Here is a 19023-nt window from a genome sequence, read left to right on the forward strand (position 1 = left end):
TTGTGGGAACAGCAGTAGGGGCTTTAGCAGCTGTGAAAAGCTGGCTGGGGACCCCTGGGGGACAAAGCCCTCACCCCCCCCCCCCCAGCAGGGCCGGAGACGTGGCACCGGCTCCCTCCCCAGGCCCATGACTTGCTGGTGGAACCAGCCCCACGCTGCCCTGCGGGGCAGGCCAGGTTGGAGCAAGGGGGCTCTGCTAACCCTCGGCTGGGCCGGCGCGCGGAGCCAGGCTCGGGGGGCAGCGACTGGCCGGGGAGGTCAGGTTAGCAGCCTGCCCTGGCTGCCGGCGCTGGGGGCAGCATTTCAGCACCCGCCTTCCAGGGCTACGGCCGGGGCCTTCCATGCAGCCCCTGCCCATTCCCTGCCTGCCAGGGACCCAGAGCCTTGGGAAGGAAAATGGCGCCCTCGTGTGGCCATGTGGGAAACGGCACCTAACCCGCACTGCCCCAGCCCCCCATGCCTGGGGTGCTGGCACAAGGGGGGGGCTCACAGCGCTACTCAGGGCCTGGCTGCCGACCTGCAGGAGGGGCCGTGCCCCCCCACAGACCCACGTGGGGAATCACACCTCAGCTGAGGAGCTGAACCCCAGGGCCCCTCCCTGGCAATGGGGCACCCCCCCCACATCTCCCGTGGCCAGGCCGGGGCTGCATCCTGCCCGCTGGCGCCTCGGACATACAGGGGGGGAAGCCATTTTGTTAATAAAAACATTTATTTTGCATTTTGTACAGAGCCACCCGAAGGCTGCGCCAGGCTGCAGCCAGAGCCCGCCCAGCGCCCCGGGGGCGGTTAGGGGACAGGGGCATTCACACAAACACACACGGAACCGGGGCGGGGCGGAGTGTATCGCGTCCTTCCTCGGGAGCCAGGGCAGGAGCCAGCTTCACGTCTGCACTGCAACTGCTGAAAAGGCGGCTCGCCACCCTGCCCCATGGCTACTGCCCAGGAACTCACGGCCTGGCCAGTCCAGGCCAAGCCCCGCAGCCCCCCGGCTCTGGCCCCGACGCCACTCAGGGAAAGCCCAACTGCAGCCTTTCCCCACCCCTGCCCCCTCTCCCCCAGGCAGCAATGGGCTCACGGGCTGGCCTGGCCCCTGCTGGGAGCCAGGAGCCGAGTCGGCAGGGTAAGTCCCTAGGGGGTGGGATGAGACAGGGTCCGGCCCCCTGGGGTACAGCAAGGATGGCCCCTGCCCCCGGCAGCCCAGGCCCTCCCCGGGGAGGAGGAAAAGCCCAGAGATGCCCCGGCCCACAGCAAAGGAAGTGATTCAAGCGTTCACACGCCAACCCCCCCAGCCGGCTCTGGCTCAGGGCTAAGCGCGCAGGAGGAAGCGGCTTTGATCTGGGCCTAGGAGCGCGTCTGGCTGGGGGGCCTGCGACATGGACAAGGCAGCGCTCAGTACGGTACAGGATCCTGGCTGCCCTAGAAAGCCGTGCGGGGGGCGGGGGGAGGTCCCAGGGGAGCTGCTGGGCTCTGGTTGGCTCAGGAGTTTAACAGAGGTGCCGCTAATGGTGGCGGGGGGGGGATGGGAGGGGGGCTGATTGTTTTAATTTACACCATAAATAACCTGAAACTGATGGTCAGTGCCTCAGAGAAAGGTTTAATTCTAGCGGCTGCCCAAGGCCCTTGGAAGGGAAAATACGTACTGTCTCTTTAAACGGCCCCCAGACAACTGGCAAGCACAGGCTCCCCCCCCACCCCCAATCCCTTCCTTTACCCCGATTTGAAGCCCACGAGCTGCATGAGGCCGTCCGTGCTCATGGACTTGGGTCTCTCCAGCGGGAAGCCGAGCGCCCGGCTCCAGATGAGCTGGGCCAGGACGCCCAGGGCCCGCGAGACGCCGAACAGCACCGTGTAGTAATTCATCTCCTTCATGCCGTAATACTGCAGGGGAGAGGAGCGGGGCCGGGGGTCAGGCCAGTGCCGAGCAGCCCCCAGGATCTGCTTGGGGCCTGGGCAGCGGCTGGGCTGGGCTGGCTCCCGGGCCCCAGGCAGCTCAGAGTCTCGACTGCCGAGCCTGGGGAGGCCGAGCTGGAGGGGCCGGGTCAGAGCCGGGGCCTGGGTGGGATGCCCAGCCAGACCCAGCTCGGGGTGGGGGGAGTCCAGGCCACAGGCCCCCTCCCTCCCTAGCAGCCCCCGGGGGGCCTTACCTGCAGCAGCACCCCGCTGTGCGCGTCCACGTTGGGCCAGGGGTTCTTGGCCTTGCCCTGCTCCAGGAGCACGTTGGGGACGATCTTGTACAGCTGCGCCACCAGCTTGAACATGGGGTCCTTGGGGAGGTGCTTGAGGGCGAACTCCCTCTGGCAGGTGTAGCGCGGGTCCGTCTTCCTCAGCACGGCGTGGCCGTAGCCAGGGACCACCTGCGGCGAGAGGCGGCCTGGGGTTAGCGCAGGTGGGAGGGGGGTTCTGGACCCGCTTTCCTGGGGGGGCAGCCGCCCAGGCTCACCGCTGCTCCCGCGGCCCCGGGGGACTCACCCGGCCGGAGTTCAGCGTGTTCCAGATGAAATCTCGCAGCTTCTCGTCAGCCACGTCGTGGCCCAGCTCCTTCTGCAGGTTCGTCAGCCAACCCAGCACCTCCTGCGAGACGCGCCGAGAGAGGGCAGGGGGGTGAGGCCGGGGCCGTGTCCCCCTCTCCCCACCCCCCACCCCGCAGGCGCCGCACCCCCTACCTGATTGGCGAGGCCGTGCAGCGGCCCGGCCAGGCCGTTCATGGCTGCGGCGAAGGCGAGGTACGGGTCCGAGAGGGCACTGCCCACCAGGTGGCTGGTGTGGGCGCTGACGTTCCCGCCCTCGTGATCACTGCAGAGAGGAGACTGTCAGCAGAGGGCAGCAGCCGACCTACTGCCCGAGCTGGGGGGCTGCCAGCCTGCCCGGCCCATTCAGGGGGCAGCTTCTCTCAGGGTGGGGGGGCTGCTGGATCCAGCTCCCCCGGAAGGCAGCTGCAGGCTTCAGAGCCCGCCCCGGTTCCACCCCGGCCTGCGCTGAACTGCCGGGGGCTCAGGGCCTGGCCTGCTGAGCTCCACCGACCGGGGCAGGGGCTCCCCCCTGCGCTGTTTGCGGGGCTCTGGAGTTCCGGCCGCCTCCTCCCACACAGGGACGCTCCTGTCTCTCCCCAGGGCGTCCCTGTGCAGCAGGCCCCACGCCAGCCCCGTGCGCGGTTCGCACCTGTGGATGGTGAGGTAGAGCCGCATGAGCTCGATGAACTGGGGGTCGCTGTAGCCCAGCATGTTGGTGAAGTTATGGGACCAGTCCAGGCCTGGGTCGATGGCCCCGATGCTGCTGCCCTCGCGGTACAGGTTGCGGTAGATCTTGGCGGCAATGCAAGGCAGCTTGGCGATCAGGTCCATGGAGTCCTCATAGATGAACTGCGGGCACAGGGCAGAAGGCAGGCTGCTCACCGAGGGCAGGAGCCCGGCTCGGCCAGGGATCCCCACCTCCCTCCCGCCTTGATCCGGGCCTGGCCAGTGGCGCAGCATCCTCGGGCCGTTCAAGCTACGCGAGCGGAGCAGAGGGACCGTGCGCCCTCCTGGCTGCACACAGGGGTTGCTGTTTGAAGGCAGCCTTGTCCCACCCCAGAGGTGGCTGCGTTTCAGTGACATGACAGCCCGTGTCTATTGTGGGGGGTTAAATCCCAACACGTCCCAGTGCTCTGAGCAGGAAACGGAGAACCAGGCCCCTGACCGCGCCACCCTGGGCGAGCAGATCGCTTTACCCATCCGTAGGCTGGGGGAGGGGAGGTGCCAACTGTGCCAGGTGCAGGGGAAACTGGGTAATTCGGACAGACGGTAACAGGCAGGGAAAGGTACTGGAGGGCAGCGAGGAGGAGAAGCCGCAGACCCACCCGCCCAGACAGCCGGCGTCCCTCCGGCACAGGCTCCAGATAATGCACCGTTATACACCCAGAGGCCAGAGATTCTCGGCTCTGATGCCAGGGGGCTGGACTGAGAAGAAACCAGCTCGGCTGCCTTACAAGGACGGGTGCAGCCACCCTGTGCAAGCGTTGCTCCATCCTCCAGCCCAGCACTAGCCCCATTGTACAGGTGAGCAAACTGAGGCAGAGGGGAACGTGACTCGGACAAGGCCCCAGAGGCAGAGCCCCAGACCCACCCACGCTGCAGCACGCCGCCCCTCGAGCTTCCAGCCGCCGGTGTCGGGAGGTCGGCTCTTGACGGCTGCCGGCCAGACGCCCCCCCCGGGAGCTGCAGGCTGGCCACTCTCCATGGCCCGGCGTGGGCAGCAGGGAGCCCAGCTGGGCCTGGCCTTGGCGGGGCCCATCCCGGCACAGCTCAGGCCTAGCCCCCTACCTCCCAGTACTTGGCCCGGCTGATGCCCTCCGAGTAGGCCCGGGCGAAGCCGCTCTCGCTGTTGAGGGCAGTGATGGCGGCGCTGAGCTGGGACATGGGGTGCAGGTTGGTGGGGAAGTTGTCCAGCATGGTCACCACGTGGGAGGGCAGAGCCGCCCTCTTGGCCCACTCCTGGGAGACCCAGCTCACCTGCGGGAGGAATTGCCACACGGGATTAGCCAGGGGGGCACCGAGGGGCTGCCTGCCCCCACCGGGCCAGGCCAGGCGCAGAGAACAGGCTGCAGCCGCATTGGCGAGGCCACGAGAGATCGGAGCCCAGAGCCCCCCCGCCTCACCTGTTCCTGAGTGGGGATGTCCCCGGTCAGCAGCAGCCAGAAGAGCCCCTCGGGCAGCGGCTCCTCCCCTCCCGGGGCTTTGGGCAGCAGCTTCTGGCACTCGGGGATGCTGTATCCGCGGAAGCGGATGCCCTGGAGAGAAGGGTGGAGAAGGGAATCAGTCTCCGAGAATGGGGGCGGCCTGGGGGGCCGGTGCGGGGGGGGGGAAAAAGAGGCCTTACCTCATCGGGGTCCAGGACAGAGGTCTCGTATATTAACCCCTTCATGCCTCGCATCCCGCCGTACACCTGGAAGGGACAGAGCCGGGAGGCGGTTAGCGGGGTTCAGCGGGCGCTAATGGCCGGAGTTCGCTCGCTGCAGCCAGAGTCGTCTCCCCGCTGCCGGGGAGCAGAGCGGCCCCTCTCGGCACCAGCTCCCATTTCACCATCCGTCGGCTCTGCTCTCCCCGCCGCCCCGCTCCCCCGAACACAGGCCCCGCGGGAGGCTGCTGGCAGAGCTGCTGCTCCACGGGGATCCCACTGCTGCTTTGAACCGCCTGGCTGGGTCTCCGGCAGCACCGATTGCGGGATCTAAACCCCACGTGCTCAGCTGTGCTACGGCCCCAGCCACCGCTCTGTGGAGCCGCCAGCTGCGCCCTATGACCCAGGGGAGGCCTCTGGGCTCCCACTTCCATTCCCTGCCTGGGCAACGCCCCGTCTCACGCTGAGCCCGCCAAGGACGGAGCAATCGCGCCCCGATTCCCAGGCACCAAGCGACCGCCAGGACAGAGTGCCCAGCCCAGAGCAGCGCATCGGGGCCACTGCGAACCAAGGGGTCTTCCCCACTGCTTCAGAGCAGCCACTGGCCACTGCCAGGGCAGAGCACCAGACTAGACTCCCCAGTGGGCCCATCCAGGGAGAAAGGGAGCCTGTGGAACTGACCCAGCGTGGCAGGGAGGGGGCGACACTGGGCTAGGCTCGCTGTCCGACGCAGGGGTTATGGGTAAAGGTCACTCCCTCTAGGGTGAGGGAGACAATGAGGTGTCCACGCAGCCCAGCGCCAGCCCCACCTGAACCGAGACCGCCAGCGCCGGCCGCACTCACCATCTCCACCGTGACCTGCCCGATGACCGTGTTCCCATACTGCTGCCTGAAGCTCTTGATTCTCGACTGCTCCTTGGGAATCAAGTTGGCAAGGACGTCTTTCAGGTTCTGTACGTCGGGGGGAGAAGCGAGAGAGCTGGTGAGGGTCAGCACTGCCCCCCGGCGGAGCTTAGCATCGCTAACCCTGGCCCCGATGGGGAGGGAGGGGACCTCGGAGCCGGTGAGGAGCTTTGGTTTGTGTTGCACAGAAATCCCGCCGAAGGAGGCCAGAGCGTGACATGTAGGCGACGGGATTTGAACTGCGGCTCTGGGATGTTTCCCTTTGGGGCGAGGGCGTGAGCAGCTCCAGTGCTGCTCAGCGGGAGAAGCCGGGGCCAGTTCTCCCCCAGAGGTGAGAGGCAGAGGTCTCTACTTACCGTGGAAGTCGAGCTGGCGTGTCGGGCAGCGAAGAATATACATGGAGCATTCTGCAGAGACAGAGAGAGAGGGGGCCTCTTACACGTTAGCCTGGCAGCGCCATGGAGCACAAGATCCACAGCCTATGGCAGTGTTACGCCAGGCAGGGCAGTATCACCTGGCTGACACCAGCAGGGAAACAATCATACCAGGGTGTCCTCACAGCCCCCTCCCACACACACCCCAACATTTCCCTCTGCTGCAAGCAGGTGACCCAGACAGCGCAGCTGTGACCAGGTCACTGATTGGGAGCCGGAGTCAGAGCGGGAACGTGGCAGCAAAGCTCCAGTTCAGAGTTATTGGAGCCAGAGCAGTTTGTCCAGGACGTGGGTGCACCCGACAAAGAAAACACATTTAAATTCCGCCGCCTCCTCTCTGGGTCAGCGACGCCAGGCCAGGAGGAAATGGGGCATTTCGTTTTGCTTTGTACAGATCACGCCCCAGGAAAACCGCTTCCACCTCTCACTCGGTCTGGAGAGCGCGAACGAATCAAGCACGCTCCCCTTACGGGCATGCCCCGACCACACCCCCAACGGCGCGTCAGTAGCATCCGCGCAATGCTTGGCAAGAGCTGGCAGGGGAGGGAGCGGGATGGTTCCTGTCAGTTACAGCTGCACTCGGCAGGTCCCCAGAGAGCAGCATGAGTCATTCCTGGCTTGGCGCAGGCAGGGGTGGGGGAGGGCACCATGCAGGTTCAGAGCCAGCCAATACTGCTGGGTGAGCGGCCTTGAATACCTGCATCCGGAGCAATCGGATCCGAGAGAGAGAAACCAGCTGGGTCCTTTAATGCTGGCGTGTACCAGCCGAGCACCCGAGCTCAGGGCTGCCCCTGACCTGCGTAGGGCCCAGTTAGCAGAACGGCCCCTGGGTTTAGTACAATGCAGACACATGCTTATGGAGAAAAATCAAAATCTTTCCCGGAGCACGTCAATCGGGGACTGAAATGCTGCCTTTAAATGACACAAAGTGGCCCCCAACACAAGGCTAGTTACATTTGGGAGCTGGCTAATGAGCTGCTAGGACACTGAGTCACTAGTAACGCGCCCCCCCCCCCCGCCTTCTTGTGGGGGTGGTGGAAGGTCTCAGTTGTACAGCAGTGGGTTTGTGCTGCTGCTATTGGAAGACATGCCTGGGGAAGGAGGGGTCCTTTTCTCGGGGATCCCGCCCGGGGCAGGCTTTCCAGAAGTAACCTGCAGTTCTGTACCCTCAGCTGCCCACAAGAGGACTTGAGATTTGCAGGCCCAGCCGGCACTTGACAGCCCAGTGCCACAGAACGTGCTTTGCAATTCTTTGTGGGCACGAAGGCGGAGACCCGCTGGCAGAAGGTGAATCGGGGCCTTTGCTCTGCTCGATTCTGAGGGTTGGTTTGTAGCCCCGGCTGAGCTGGAGAAGGCATCTCTCCTTCACACTCATCCAGGAAGCGCTAAGCGGACGGGTTTGCCGCCTGCTCTCGTGAGCTCGGGGCTGCTGCTGGAGTCGGCGTTCTTGTTGCAAATCCCCAAATTCAGTGCGGCACCCACACAAGCGAGAGTGTTTCGAGTTGGCCAGGCAATGCCAAAATCCTGGCACAAGCTTTGTTCTCGGCGCAAGTGGCTGGGAAAAAAAGCCTGGTTATTTGTTCTGTACACAACGGGCTAGTTTGGGATTCTGCTCAGGACGGCTGCTGCTGTTCCCTCCTTCAATGGTCTGGAACATCCTGCTCGCCTCAAGCGGCGCAAGGAAAACGTCCAGGAACAGCTAGTTCTCCCCAGACAAATCAGGGGATCTGTTTAGCTGCAGGGAACAGTGGAATTATCCCAGCTATGCAAAGATCTCAACATGCACATCAAACCTTGCGTGCGAAAGGGGGTCCAAGGGCTTTAGGAACTGACATGGGATAACATCAGCGGCCCCTAAGATCCACGCAATGTCGCTATACCCGCCTACCCCCCGCCCCGTGTAGCCAGCAACGTCGGTGGGAGGGTCGCTCCCCTTGCCATAGCTACCGCCTCTTGGTGAGGTGGAGTTACTGTGCCGACGGAGGGCTCTCTCCTGTCCTAGAGCTGCGCCGATGCAGCGTTTTAGTGTAGACTTGCCCGAAGAGGGAGCCACTTCTGGGGTGGAAAACAGCAGCTGGGTCACAGCACACAGGAACTTTCGCCCAGAGGTTAAAGATGGAAAACTGGAGCCACCTGGGATCCAGGGAGGCGAAAGGTAAGTTCCAAGGAGGAGCTGAGTCGGATTCATAGATTCCAAGGCCAGAAGGGACCGTGGCTCGCGAGCTCCGGCAGCACAGCGGCCAGAATGCTGCCCCACAAGAACTCCTAGAGAGGAGCTTTCAGAAGCTCCAGTCTTGTTGCCTGGGCTCAGCACTCTTGCTCTGGTGAGGAGCGTCAGGAGATGGCTGCTGAGCACAGGAAGCCAGGCCTCATGGCCGGCTTGCAGGGGAAAGTGGCATTTTCCCAGCCTAACTAGGCTACAAGGGAAAACCTGCTAGACAGCCCAGCAGGTTCTGCATGTGAAGGAGCCTGTCCTGGGGCGGTGGGGGCCCCTGGAGGTCTCCCAGCCCCAGCCCGAGTTCAGAGCCGCAGGCAGGAGCTCACGCTGACCGTTCAGAACAGCTCGGACCAAGCTTTGTCCTCTCCCAGGCCAGCGAGGGTGGGAACCTGCCTCCGGAGCTTATCTGCTCTCGGGCCCAAGAGCAGCAGCACTTCGGGATGCTCCCAGAACCCCCACGCTGGAGCGGATATTGAGACCACGTGGTGGGTCAAGGCAGGACCCCAAAGTGGGTCGCGACTGCATTTTAATGGGGTCACCGGGGCCAGCGTTAGATCTGCGGGGGCCTGGCGCTGAAGCGGGAGCCCTGCTGGCACTGGGGCCGGGGCTCCTGCCCGCCTCACGCAGTAATGTGTGTTGTGCGAAGGGGGGCGCGCTGCACTGGAGTTTGAGACCCCTGCTCCAGGCGGGGAGAGGAACAGAGTCCAGCCTCCGCTGGGCTATAAACGGAGCGGGAAGATGGAAGCTGCAAGTTTCACGCTGTGCCCGTCTCCTCTCCCCACTGCAGGCGGGTCAGCCCTGGCCTACACGCTGCTTTGCTGCTGTACTGACAGACCAAGCGGGGGGGGGGGGGGCAGCCGGTATCGCTTATTTCCTTCAGCACCAATCTCCCTGCAGCGTGGATGCAATCAGACCGAGGAGCAAACCTCAGCTTGAGCGGAAGCAGCTCTTCACTCAGCCCCCAAAAGGAGGAATCCTTTTAGGCCAGTTAGTTTCTAGAAACCCAGGAGTCAATATCCAGCCGCTGTCAGTGCCGACCAGAAGGGTCTGATACCCGACTACTGCGAGTTGCCAGGAGGGAGAGCACCGAGCCGTGGCAGTGTTCCCTCCCGGCCTGCGCCGATCCAGCAGCTGAGCAGGAGAACTCCGGTGGAATAATGGCCTGGTTTCCCCTTGGAATGGGAGCAGCTGGTCCCAGATCAGATGCCCAAGTTCAGGGAGGTTGTTCTGAGCAAACCGAAAATGCTTTCAAACAAGTTGGGTGGGTCCCAGAGCAGGCCACACAGGTTGTACAGAAGCAGCAAACATCCCTCCCCTGGACCTGGAGGCACTCTGGCGAATTCACCCACAAGGGAGCTGGGGTGTGTGTGTGTATATTTGCAGACAGCAGGGGGATGGAAGCAGCTGTGACCCAGATATTCCCTTCTCTCAGACGCAAATCTCCAACTTCTCTCCCTGGCGACGTTCGTCGCAATGCCTTCCTCCCGTCCAACCTCACAACGCCCGCCGAGGTGCTCTCGCGCTCTCTCCTTACAGAGGGGGTGACCGAAGCAGAGGTGACGCGGCAGCGTGGGAGACAGAGCCCGGAGCCTGGCTCCTGGCCCGGAGCTCACCCTCTTATGCAAACAGGTGCTTTTATTTAAAAGATCAAGGCTCTTCCAGCAGAGAGCAGCTGCGCTGGTCTACCTCAGCCTGAAAGGCGTCCCACTGAAACACGCCAAGGGGCTGGAACTGACAAGCTGGGGGGGTGTCACAGAGCCAGGAGACCGGATGTGTCTGCAGGCTACGCTAGTCGCCCCTTTGCGCCACGCTGCTCGGGGCCTCCTGGATTTACATCTGGTTCAGTCCCAGCCGCGAGACCGACACCTGCAGACACTGAGCAGCGGATGGTTCCGCTGACAGTCCCGGGAACTCCAGAGACCTCCCAACAGCCCCGAACCCAAGCGGGGGCGCACTCAGCCTTGGGACAGGGCTGCCACCCGCCCCTGTCAACACTGGCGGGGCGAGAGGTCCAGAGGGCCCTGCAATCTCCCCCGATGATCAAACGCAAACAACCAGAGCGGGGGCAGCCGCCGGCTCCCCTCCGTCCAATGGTCGGGACAAAGCGCCGCGTCCCAGTCTGAGCCCTGCCCTCCCTGCTAGCCCAGAACAGGTCCCCGCCGGTGATTCACCCGCCAGGCGCGGTGCAAAGTCTTGCACGCCAGTGTCAAAACTTCCTCCTTGGGTGTCTCCTCCGGCAAGGTCGGGGGAGTGACCCTTGGGCTCCAGGCACCTGGGGGTGGGAACACCCTATTGGCACAGCTAGTTTTAAACACCTTGCTGCTAGCTCCATCCCAGGGCTCCCAAGGGAGAGTGTGTGTGTGTGTGTGTGTGGGGGGGGGTATTTCCACTCCCATCACAGCCAGGAACGGCCTGGTCAGGGCAGAGGCGGGAATAAAGCCTGGCTCTGACTCATTGCCCTGCTTTAACAATTAGGCAAAGCTGCCTCCTACCCTGGGTCAGCTGGTCCGGGAGCATCCCAGCTACTCAGCCACGCTGCAGCCTAGATGGGACAGACCTAGGCTCCCCCCCGCCACACACACACACACAGTTGGTTCTGTGGAACACACAGGGGCCCTGAGGGACGGCGCTGGCAGAGCTAGCAAGGGACTCGGTTTTTCCATTCGGTCCTGCTGCCTGGGAACATTCGGCAGTTTCCCAACACTGCCGCAGAGTCTCTGTGAGCTGAGCAGATGGCACAAAGCGATCGACCCCCAAACCCCAGACTGAACTAGGAATGAAATTCCGCCCTCTCCCGCCACCAGAGCGGTTAATAGCCCTGAGCTTTGCTCCATTTTCCTAGTTCTCGTCCCAGCCAGCTGGGCAGCGCAAAGGAAGCTGAGTCACAGACGTCTCTCATTATGGGGGGCTGAACAGGAACACGGTCTGGGCCATCTCCCCACACCCAGCATCCTCCCCCACCCCCAAAGGCCTCCACCCAGAGTCTGCTTTATTGCAAAGCTTTAGCCCTACAGCACGATGAGGATTGTTTTAAATCAGGGGTCGGCCACCGTTCAGAAGTGCTGGGCCGAGTCTTCATTTATTCACTCTGATTTAAGGTTTTGCGCGCCAGTCGTACATTTCAACATTTTTAGGTCTCTTTCTAAAAGTTTATAATATAGAACTAAACTATTGTATGTAAAGTAAATAAGGTTTTTTTAAATGTTTAAGAAGCTTCATTTAAAACTAATTAAGATGCAGAGCCCCCCAGACCGGTGGCCAGGCCCCGGGCAGTGTGAGTTCCACTGAAAATCAGCTCGCGTGCCATAGGTTGCCTACCCCTGTTTTAAATGAACACGGACTGACCTCCTCTGTGGGCAGTCGCTGCTGAGCCGCCAAGACCTGACTGGCCCAGCACATTCCTCTCTCCTCCCCAGGCCGGGCTCAGGGCAGGACACACCTGGAGCCAGCAGCAGCGGCCGGGCTGCGCATTGTACTGAGATCCATGGCGCAGCAGGGCAAGGGAAGGACAGAGCAGCAGCTGTTCCCCTCCGAGGGGTTAAGCTGGGAAATCCAGGGCCGTGTTAAAACCAGCGAGTCTGCAGCCCGTTTTGCTCAGCCCACCCTGCAAGTTGGCAGGTTCCCAGAGGAAAGGGTAGAGAGGCAAGATGGGAAGCCTGTTTCCAGCCCTCTCCACCGAAGGGATTGATGGTTGTTCAACATTTCAGCCAGCTCAAGAGCCCCGTTGTTTTGCACATTGCTTCAGAGGTGAAAGCAACCGGAGCCCGGCCTGGGGCTGGGACACAAATAGCGAAAGGAGAAAGACAAAGGGTTAAACGAGCAGGAGGGTCTCAGAGCCGACAGGGCACACGCCGCTCCCCACCCCAACAAGCTTCCAGTCGAGAAAGAGACTTGCCCTGGGTCACACAGCAAGTGAGTGGCAGAGCTGGGAACAGAATTCAGGATTCCGGACTCCTAGTCTGGGGCCCTACCCGCGAGCCCAGGCTGCTGCTCAGACATCAGGCACAGGCACAGAACAAGAACCATGTTGCCGGTGGATCTCAGAAGCTCCGATAGCGTCACTGGACGGGGAACAGGAGTAGAAGGCAGCAAGGGACAGAGGGGTGTGTGAAATGGGCCCACTTGCTGCCGACAGAGGAGTCTTTCCAGGCCTGGGGAGTGGCTCGCTAGGAGGATTAGAGTGATCACATCAGCAGGAAACACTCAGGGCTGTTATGGTTACCACGGAACTGGTTTCTGGCTCCAGTTAAAAGGCAATGAGTTTAGCACATCAGGGAAAGAGGAATTACAAGAATATCTGAGCTCAGTCCCTTTCCTTGCTAGTCCTGACCTGGACAATGGGAGAGTTAGAACAGAGCCTGTTCCCCCAGCAAGGATAGGAGACAGATCTCCTAGGGCCACAGGAGCGTTCTTTGTACCCTCACCTTGCACGGAGCCTCGCACGCGCTGCTGGTGTGCAGGTGGCAGGGCCAGCCGCACAGTTTAGAGCGAGGGGACTAGGAGCCAGGACTCCTGGGTTCCATCCCCAGCTCTGCTGGGGATCCCGGGGTCAGATTCCATAATGGCAGACAGTGTCCGTTCACAGCTGGAACCCACAACCCAACAGCTGCAGACAGCCTCTGACAGGGCACCTCCTCCCTAATGCAGGGCACATGCCTTCCACCAAGGCCACGGAGCTTTAGGTCTGAATCTCTTAGCAGAGCCCTGCGACCTCAGAAGCCACGAGTCTGACCCCACGCCATCACCCTAGTCCAGACCCCGGGAAGGGTCATTGCGCTGTGGTGCTGTTGGCCATGGCTTCATTTTAGCCCTTGTTTCTTGTACAGATGGTTAAAGTGTCAGAGGCTGCCCTTGAATTTGGGTCCCCGGACTGATAACTCTGAATTGCTTGTTGGAAACACCACTCTCCTCTTCCAGAGCCTGACCTTTAGCCCAACACTCCCAGCGCAACGCAAGATCACGAGGCGAAAGCTGCCAGGCCAGCCATGGCACAGTGTCATTTTAACTTTTCCTGTCAACTGGCGACTATTGCACTTCCAGGGGAGGGCTGATTGGTGGGGCGGTGGCAGCATCAGGCACCACCAGATTAAGGTCAGAAGGCTCACAGGGGAGCTGGACTGTACATGATTCAGTGGGTAGAGACCTCGCACACCCCACAGGCTCGCTGGCAAGGTTCTTAGCTTCCAGAGCTTCAGTTTGACGCCTGCCCAGTCCTCTCATTCATCCCCTCCTATGCTCATCCCTCCCCCTCCCATGGATTTCCACGTTGCCCAGGCTGCAGCAGGCCCAGCCATGCCCCGAGCCCAGGAGCTCACAGGCGGAGAGGTCGAGCCCAGTTCCCAGTTGTGCAGCCCCGGGTGCCGTTGTCTCACCGCTCTCCAGCTGCTCCGGTGACCTCCACAGACGGACCTGGCACGCCCCGGAGAACATGCCACAGGGAGGTTAGGGTGATCTATTTGTAGTGCTGCGAGGCCCCTTGGCTCTTACAGCACAAGCTAGACAGATGCGGGCGGGAAGGGGAAAAAAGCCGAGGCACTGAAGGGGGAGTGACTGGCTCAAGGTCACACAGCCAGTCAGTGGCAAAGCCAGAGCCCCTGGCTCCACCGGTGTCCTATATCCACTGGGCCAAACTGCATCTCCTGAGGTTAGTTTCCAGGAATTATGCAACTCTTCAAGGACATGCCTAAGTGGGGAAGGAGAGGGGGGAGGGGAGGCCACACCGCTGTGTTAGCAAAGCAGAGCAAAGTCAGACCCAGGAGGTGCTGGGCAGGTCTCTCAGGCCCACAAGTGTTTAGTTGCACAAGAACAGGTGGGGGTTTGACAACAGTTACTCAACCGCAGGCCCGGGTTTTTATCGCCCACTCCCACATTCAGTTCGGCATTTAAAAGCCACAAGCTCCTAATCAGGCTACACAGGAGTTGTCCGCACAGAGCATGAGCTAATCAGGAATCAGATCCTGAGCGAGCCTGGGCAGAGCAGGGACGCTCCTCTTCTGCTGGTGCCTGCAGTTGTGGGAGACGCATGACCGGTAGCTGTCAAAATCTCACCTACGTTCTTGCTCTCCTCACCTGCGATGCCTTAGCAGGCCAGGGCAGCCAAAGTATCCCAGGCCTCTGCACTGCAGCCGCCTCCATCTTTAAGAGACAACCCAAAACTACGGCTCCCAGCATGCAATGCAGCCAGGCCACTAGGCGCAAGATGGAGCACTGCAGGCTGGGCCTTTCTTCCAGAGGTCAGGCCTCCCTATTAAAGACGGGCAGCTGCAATGGGTGCCGGTCGGCAGGGGGGGAGCCTCCTGGCATGACGTTAACGTGGCCCTCAGATGGACACCTGTAGCACAGAAACTACGAACATACCCACATCCTAAACCCAGCTGGATTCAACCACTGCCTCCAGTCACATCCTCACCCCGCTCAGGCCTGACAGTCTGTCCTCGTGCTCAGCATGCGGACGTTACATTCAATCACCCGACGCAGACGTAAGACAATCAGGGGTGAGGAAGATGCAATTATTCCCAAGAAGCAGGGACACTCCTGGACATGAACAAAGGGGGGCGGGTATTTCCCCCTCCTTTTGCAACCCACTGAAAACACACCCCCAGGAGAGACGGGATTAGAAGAGTAAAGCTGAAGGATTTACCCGGGTCACCGTAAGCTTGGCTCATTTGGCTTCTGTTTCAGTCAAAGACTGAAGAACGTGCTAATTTTAGCTTTCTAGGACTCTGGTCAGCTGCTCGGTTTCCTCTGCTCGCTTGCCTTGCTGGACAGACAAAACTTCCCATCCCACCCCCGCCGCAGCCAGGCCCGAACAGCTCCCGAGTCCCTGCTTGGCTTTTCGGATCCTCGGCGATTAAACACGGCGAAGGAGCCAGGAACAACCACCCGGTAAACGCTGGGAGCAAGTCAGAATCGCCCCAAAATAAAAGTGCTGCTCGATAAGCTGCCGAAGGGGATTGTGATGAAACTCGACCGGCCGGGAGTCCGAGCCAGACTGGCTGCATGTCCCTTTGACCGGAGGGACGGCGCCGTGCGGCTCAGAAGCTGGTCGCGCTCCCCAACCCAAGTTGGTCCAATACAAGATAATGCCCCCTCCCGTCAGAGAGCCGCCAGCAGTCTCCCTCCGGCCACGCGATTGCTAGCCAGGATCCCATTTTGTGGAGCCCAAGGAACCGCAGCGCACAACCCGGCCTGGAGAAGACGGCGGCTGAGTTTTCATGCCTTCGTTCGGCTCACAGGGAAAGTCGCTGTTACCGTTTTGCGCTTCTTCCAAGCGCCCCACGAAAACCGCGGTGCTAGAAACTAAACTCTTCCACCCAGGCGAGGTCGCTCGGTAGTTACCGGGCCTGCGGCGGTCAGTTCCCCCCCAGGAACCCTACATCCCGCTGGGGCTGCGCGGAACGAAGCGGAGCCTCGCCCTAAGGGGTTCAGACACCCGCCCCCCAAACCCTACATCCCGCTGGGGCTGCGCGGAACGAAGCGGAGCCTCGCCCTAAGGGGTTCAGGCACCCTCCACCCCCCAACCCTACATCCCGCTGGGGCTGCACACTCGCCCTAAGGGGTTCAGGCACCCGGCTTCCCCCCACAAACCCTACATCCCGCTGGGGCTGCACGCTCGCCCTAAGGAGTCCAGGCACCCCCCCATCACAAACCCTACATCCCGCTGGGGCTGCACACTCGCCCTAAGGGGTCCAGGCACCTGCCCCCCCCCCCGCCCCCAAACCCTACATCCCGCTGGGGCTGCACGGAAGGAACCCGGGAAGGAAGGAAGCGGAGCCTCGCCCTAAGGGGTTCAGGCACCCGGGAAGGAAGGAAGGAAGGAAGCGAGCGGAGCCTCACCCTAGGGGTTCAGGCACCCAGGAAGGAAGGAAGCGGAGCCTCGCCCTAAGGGGTCCAGGCACCTGCCCCCCCCCCGCCCCCAAACCCTACATCCCGCTGGGGCTGCACGGAAGGAACCCGGGAAGGAAGGAAGCGGAGCCTCGCCCTAAGGGGGTCAGGCACCCGGGAAGGAAGGAAGGAAGCGGAGCCTCGCCCTAAGGGGGTCAGGCACCCGGGAAGGAAGGAAGGAAGCGGAGCCTCGCCCTAAGGGGGTCAGGCACCCGGGAAGGAAGCGGAGCCTCGCCCTAAGGGGGTCAGGCACCCGGGAAGGAAGCGGAGCCTCGCCCTAAGGGGGTCAGGCACCCGGGAAGGAAGCGGAGCCTCGCCCTAAGGGGGTCAGGCACCCGGGAAGGAAGCGGAGCCTCGCCCTAAGGGGGTCAGGCACCCGGGAAGGAAGCGGAGCCTCGCCCTAAGGGGGTCAGGCACCCGGGAAGGAAGCGGAGCCTCGCCCTAAGGGGGTCAGGCACCCGGGAAGGAAGCGGAGCCTCGCCCTAAGGGGGTCAGGCACCCGGGAAGGAAGGAAGGAAGCGGAGCCTCGCCCTAAGGGGTTCAGGCACCCGGGAAGGAAGGAAGGAAGCGGAGCCTCGCCCTAAGGGGTTCAGGCACCCGGGAAGGAAGGAAGGAAGCGGAGCCTCGCCCTAAGGGGTTCAGGCACCCGGGAAGGAAGGAAGGAAGCGGAGCCTCGCCCTAAGGGGTTCAGGCACCCGGGAAGGAAGGAAGCGGAGCCTCGCCCTAAGGGGTTCAGGCACCCGGGAAGGAAGGAAGGAAGGAAGGAAGCGGAGCCTCGCCCTAAGGGGTTCAGGCACCCGGGAAGGAAGGAAGGAAGGAAGGAAGCGGAGCCTCGCCCTAAGGGGTTCAGGCACCCGGGAAGGAAGGAAGGAAGGAAGCGGAGCCTCGCCCTAAGGGGTTCAGGCACCCGGGAAGGAAGGAAGGAAGGAAGCGGAGCCTCGCCCTAAGGGGTTCAGGCACCCGGGAAGGAAGGAAGGAAGGAAGGAAGGAAGGAAGCGGAGCCTCACCCTAAGGGGATCAGGCACCCGGGAAGGAAGGAAGGAAGGAAGGAAGGAAGCGGAGCCTCGCCCTAAGGGGTTCAGGCACCCGGGAAGGAAGGAAGGAAGGAAGCGGAGCCTCGCCCTAAGGGGTTCAGGCACCCGGGAAGGAAGGAAGGAAGGAAGGAAGGAAGCGGAGCCTCGCCCTAAGGGGATCAGGCACCCGGGAAGGACACCTAACTCCCAGCCAGGCCTGCGGCTTCAGGGGGTTGGGGAGGGAGGCCAGGCCCCAGAGGCACAGAGCTCGGTGGGGAGGCTCCAGGCCCCTTTGCGCCCCTGAAAGCCGGAGCTCAGCCCTTCGGGGGCCCCCAGCCGGCTCCCCGGGAGGGGGGGGGGGAGGTGGAGCCCCCCCCTCCCCAGACACCAGTGGGGAGGGATAAGTGGCTGCAGCCTGGGGGGGGGGGGTGTCACGGGGCGTGGCTCAGCCCTGCCAACACGAGCCCCCCCCTGCACGTGGGGGTCCCTAGGAACTGGGGGTGCTGCCCAACCCCCCCTTTCCCGGGGGCCATTCCCCACCCCCACCCTTGCGGGGGGAAGCTCCCACGCGGGACCCCGCACGTGACCCCGGGACCCGCGCGGCCTCACCTTGGCGCCCAGCAGGCGCGCGGCCGCCCGGCGGCCGGCGGTCAGTAAGGTCATGGCGAGCGGAGCCGGGTGCTGCAGCCGCCGCGCTCGGGGGGCCTGGGCCGGCGGCGGGGACCAAGGTTGAAGGAGGCGGCCGAGGAGGGAGCGGCGCCCGGGGGTGGGGGGAGGGGTCCTCGCGGCCGCGACAGCGAAGGAGGCGGAGCGCGCTGGCGGCTACGGCCCCCCCGCCGGGGAGGTTATTAACATAGCCCCGCCCACCCGCGGCCGCGCCGCGCTAGGCTATTGGCCGGAGTGGTGAGATGGGCGGGGCCTAGACGGGTGTGCGCGGGGGGGGCACGTAATGGCGGAGGGAGGGAGCCTGGGTATAGGTGGCCAAATCGAACGCCTGAAAACTCAGTGTAACCCAATGGGATGGCCCCTGCCCCTCCCCCACCCGGGCTGAGCGGGAGGGGGGAAGGGGCAACAGTTCATCCCAGAAGGGGCTGAATCATATGGTGACGCCTCAGAGCCTCGCTGTGCCACGGCCAATGACACGGCGTCACCTCACAGCCTCGCTGTGCCACGGCCAATGACACGTCGTCGCCTCACAGCCTCGCTGTGCCACGGCCAATGACACGGCGTCGCCTCACAGCCTCGCTGTGCCACGGCCAATGACACGGCGTCGCCTCACAGCCTCGCTGTGCCACGGCCAATGACACGGCGTCGCCTCAGAGCCTCGCTGTGCCACGGCCAATGACACGGCGTCGCCTCAGAGCCTCGCTGTGCCACGGCCAATGACACGGCGTCGCCTCAGAGCCTCGCTGTGCCACGGCCAATGACACGGCGTCACCTCACAGCCTTGCTGTGCCATGGCCAATGACATGGCATTGCCTCACAGCCTTGCTGTGCCATGGCCAATGACACGGCGTCGCCTCAGAGCCTCGCTGTGGCATGGCGAATAACATGATATCGCCTCACAGCTTCGCTGTGGCACGGCCAATGACACAACGTCGCCTTGGAGCCTCGCTGTGCCACCGCCAATGACACGGCGTCGCCTTGGAGCCTCGCTGTGCCACCGCCAATGACACGGCGTCGCCTTGGAGCCTCGCTG

General features: G+C 62.8%; 1 protein-coding gene across 1 annotated transcript; it reads right to left on the minus strand.

The window, feature by feature from the left end:
* Positions 1 to 692: 692 nt before the first annotated feature.
* CS (citrate synthase) lies at positions 693 to 18100 on the minus strand. The gene is made up of 11 exons (XM_044995497.1): positions 17934 to 18100; positions 6132 to 6182; positions 5716 to 5823; positions 4855 to 4920; positions 4634 to 4765; positions 4299 to 4487; positions 3160 to 3359; positions 2664 to 2793; positions 2470 to 2571; positions 2145 to 2354; positions 693 to 1878 (listed from the first exon to the last, which is right to left on the minus strand). The coding sequence occupies exons 1-11, from the start codon at positions 17985 to 17987 to the stop codon at positions 1708 to 1710; spliced, it is 1413 nt and encodes a 470-aa protein (XP_044851432.1). The 5' UTR covers positions 17988 to 18100; the 3' UTR covers positions 693 to 1707.
* Between the last annotated feature and the right edge of the window lie 923 nt (positions 18101 to 19023).

Source organism: Mauremys mutica, chromosome 20 (genome assembly GCF_020497125.1).
Source record: "Mauremys mutica isolate MM-2020 ecotype Southern chromosome 20, ASM2049712v1, whole genome shotgun sequence".
Lineage (NCBI taxonomy): Eukaryota > Metazoa > Chordata > Testudines > Geoemydidae > Mauremys > Mauremys mutica.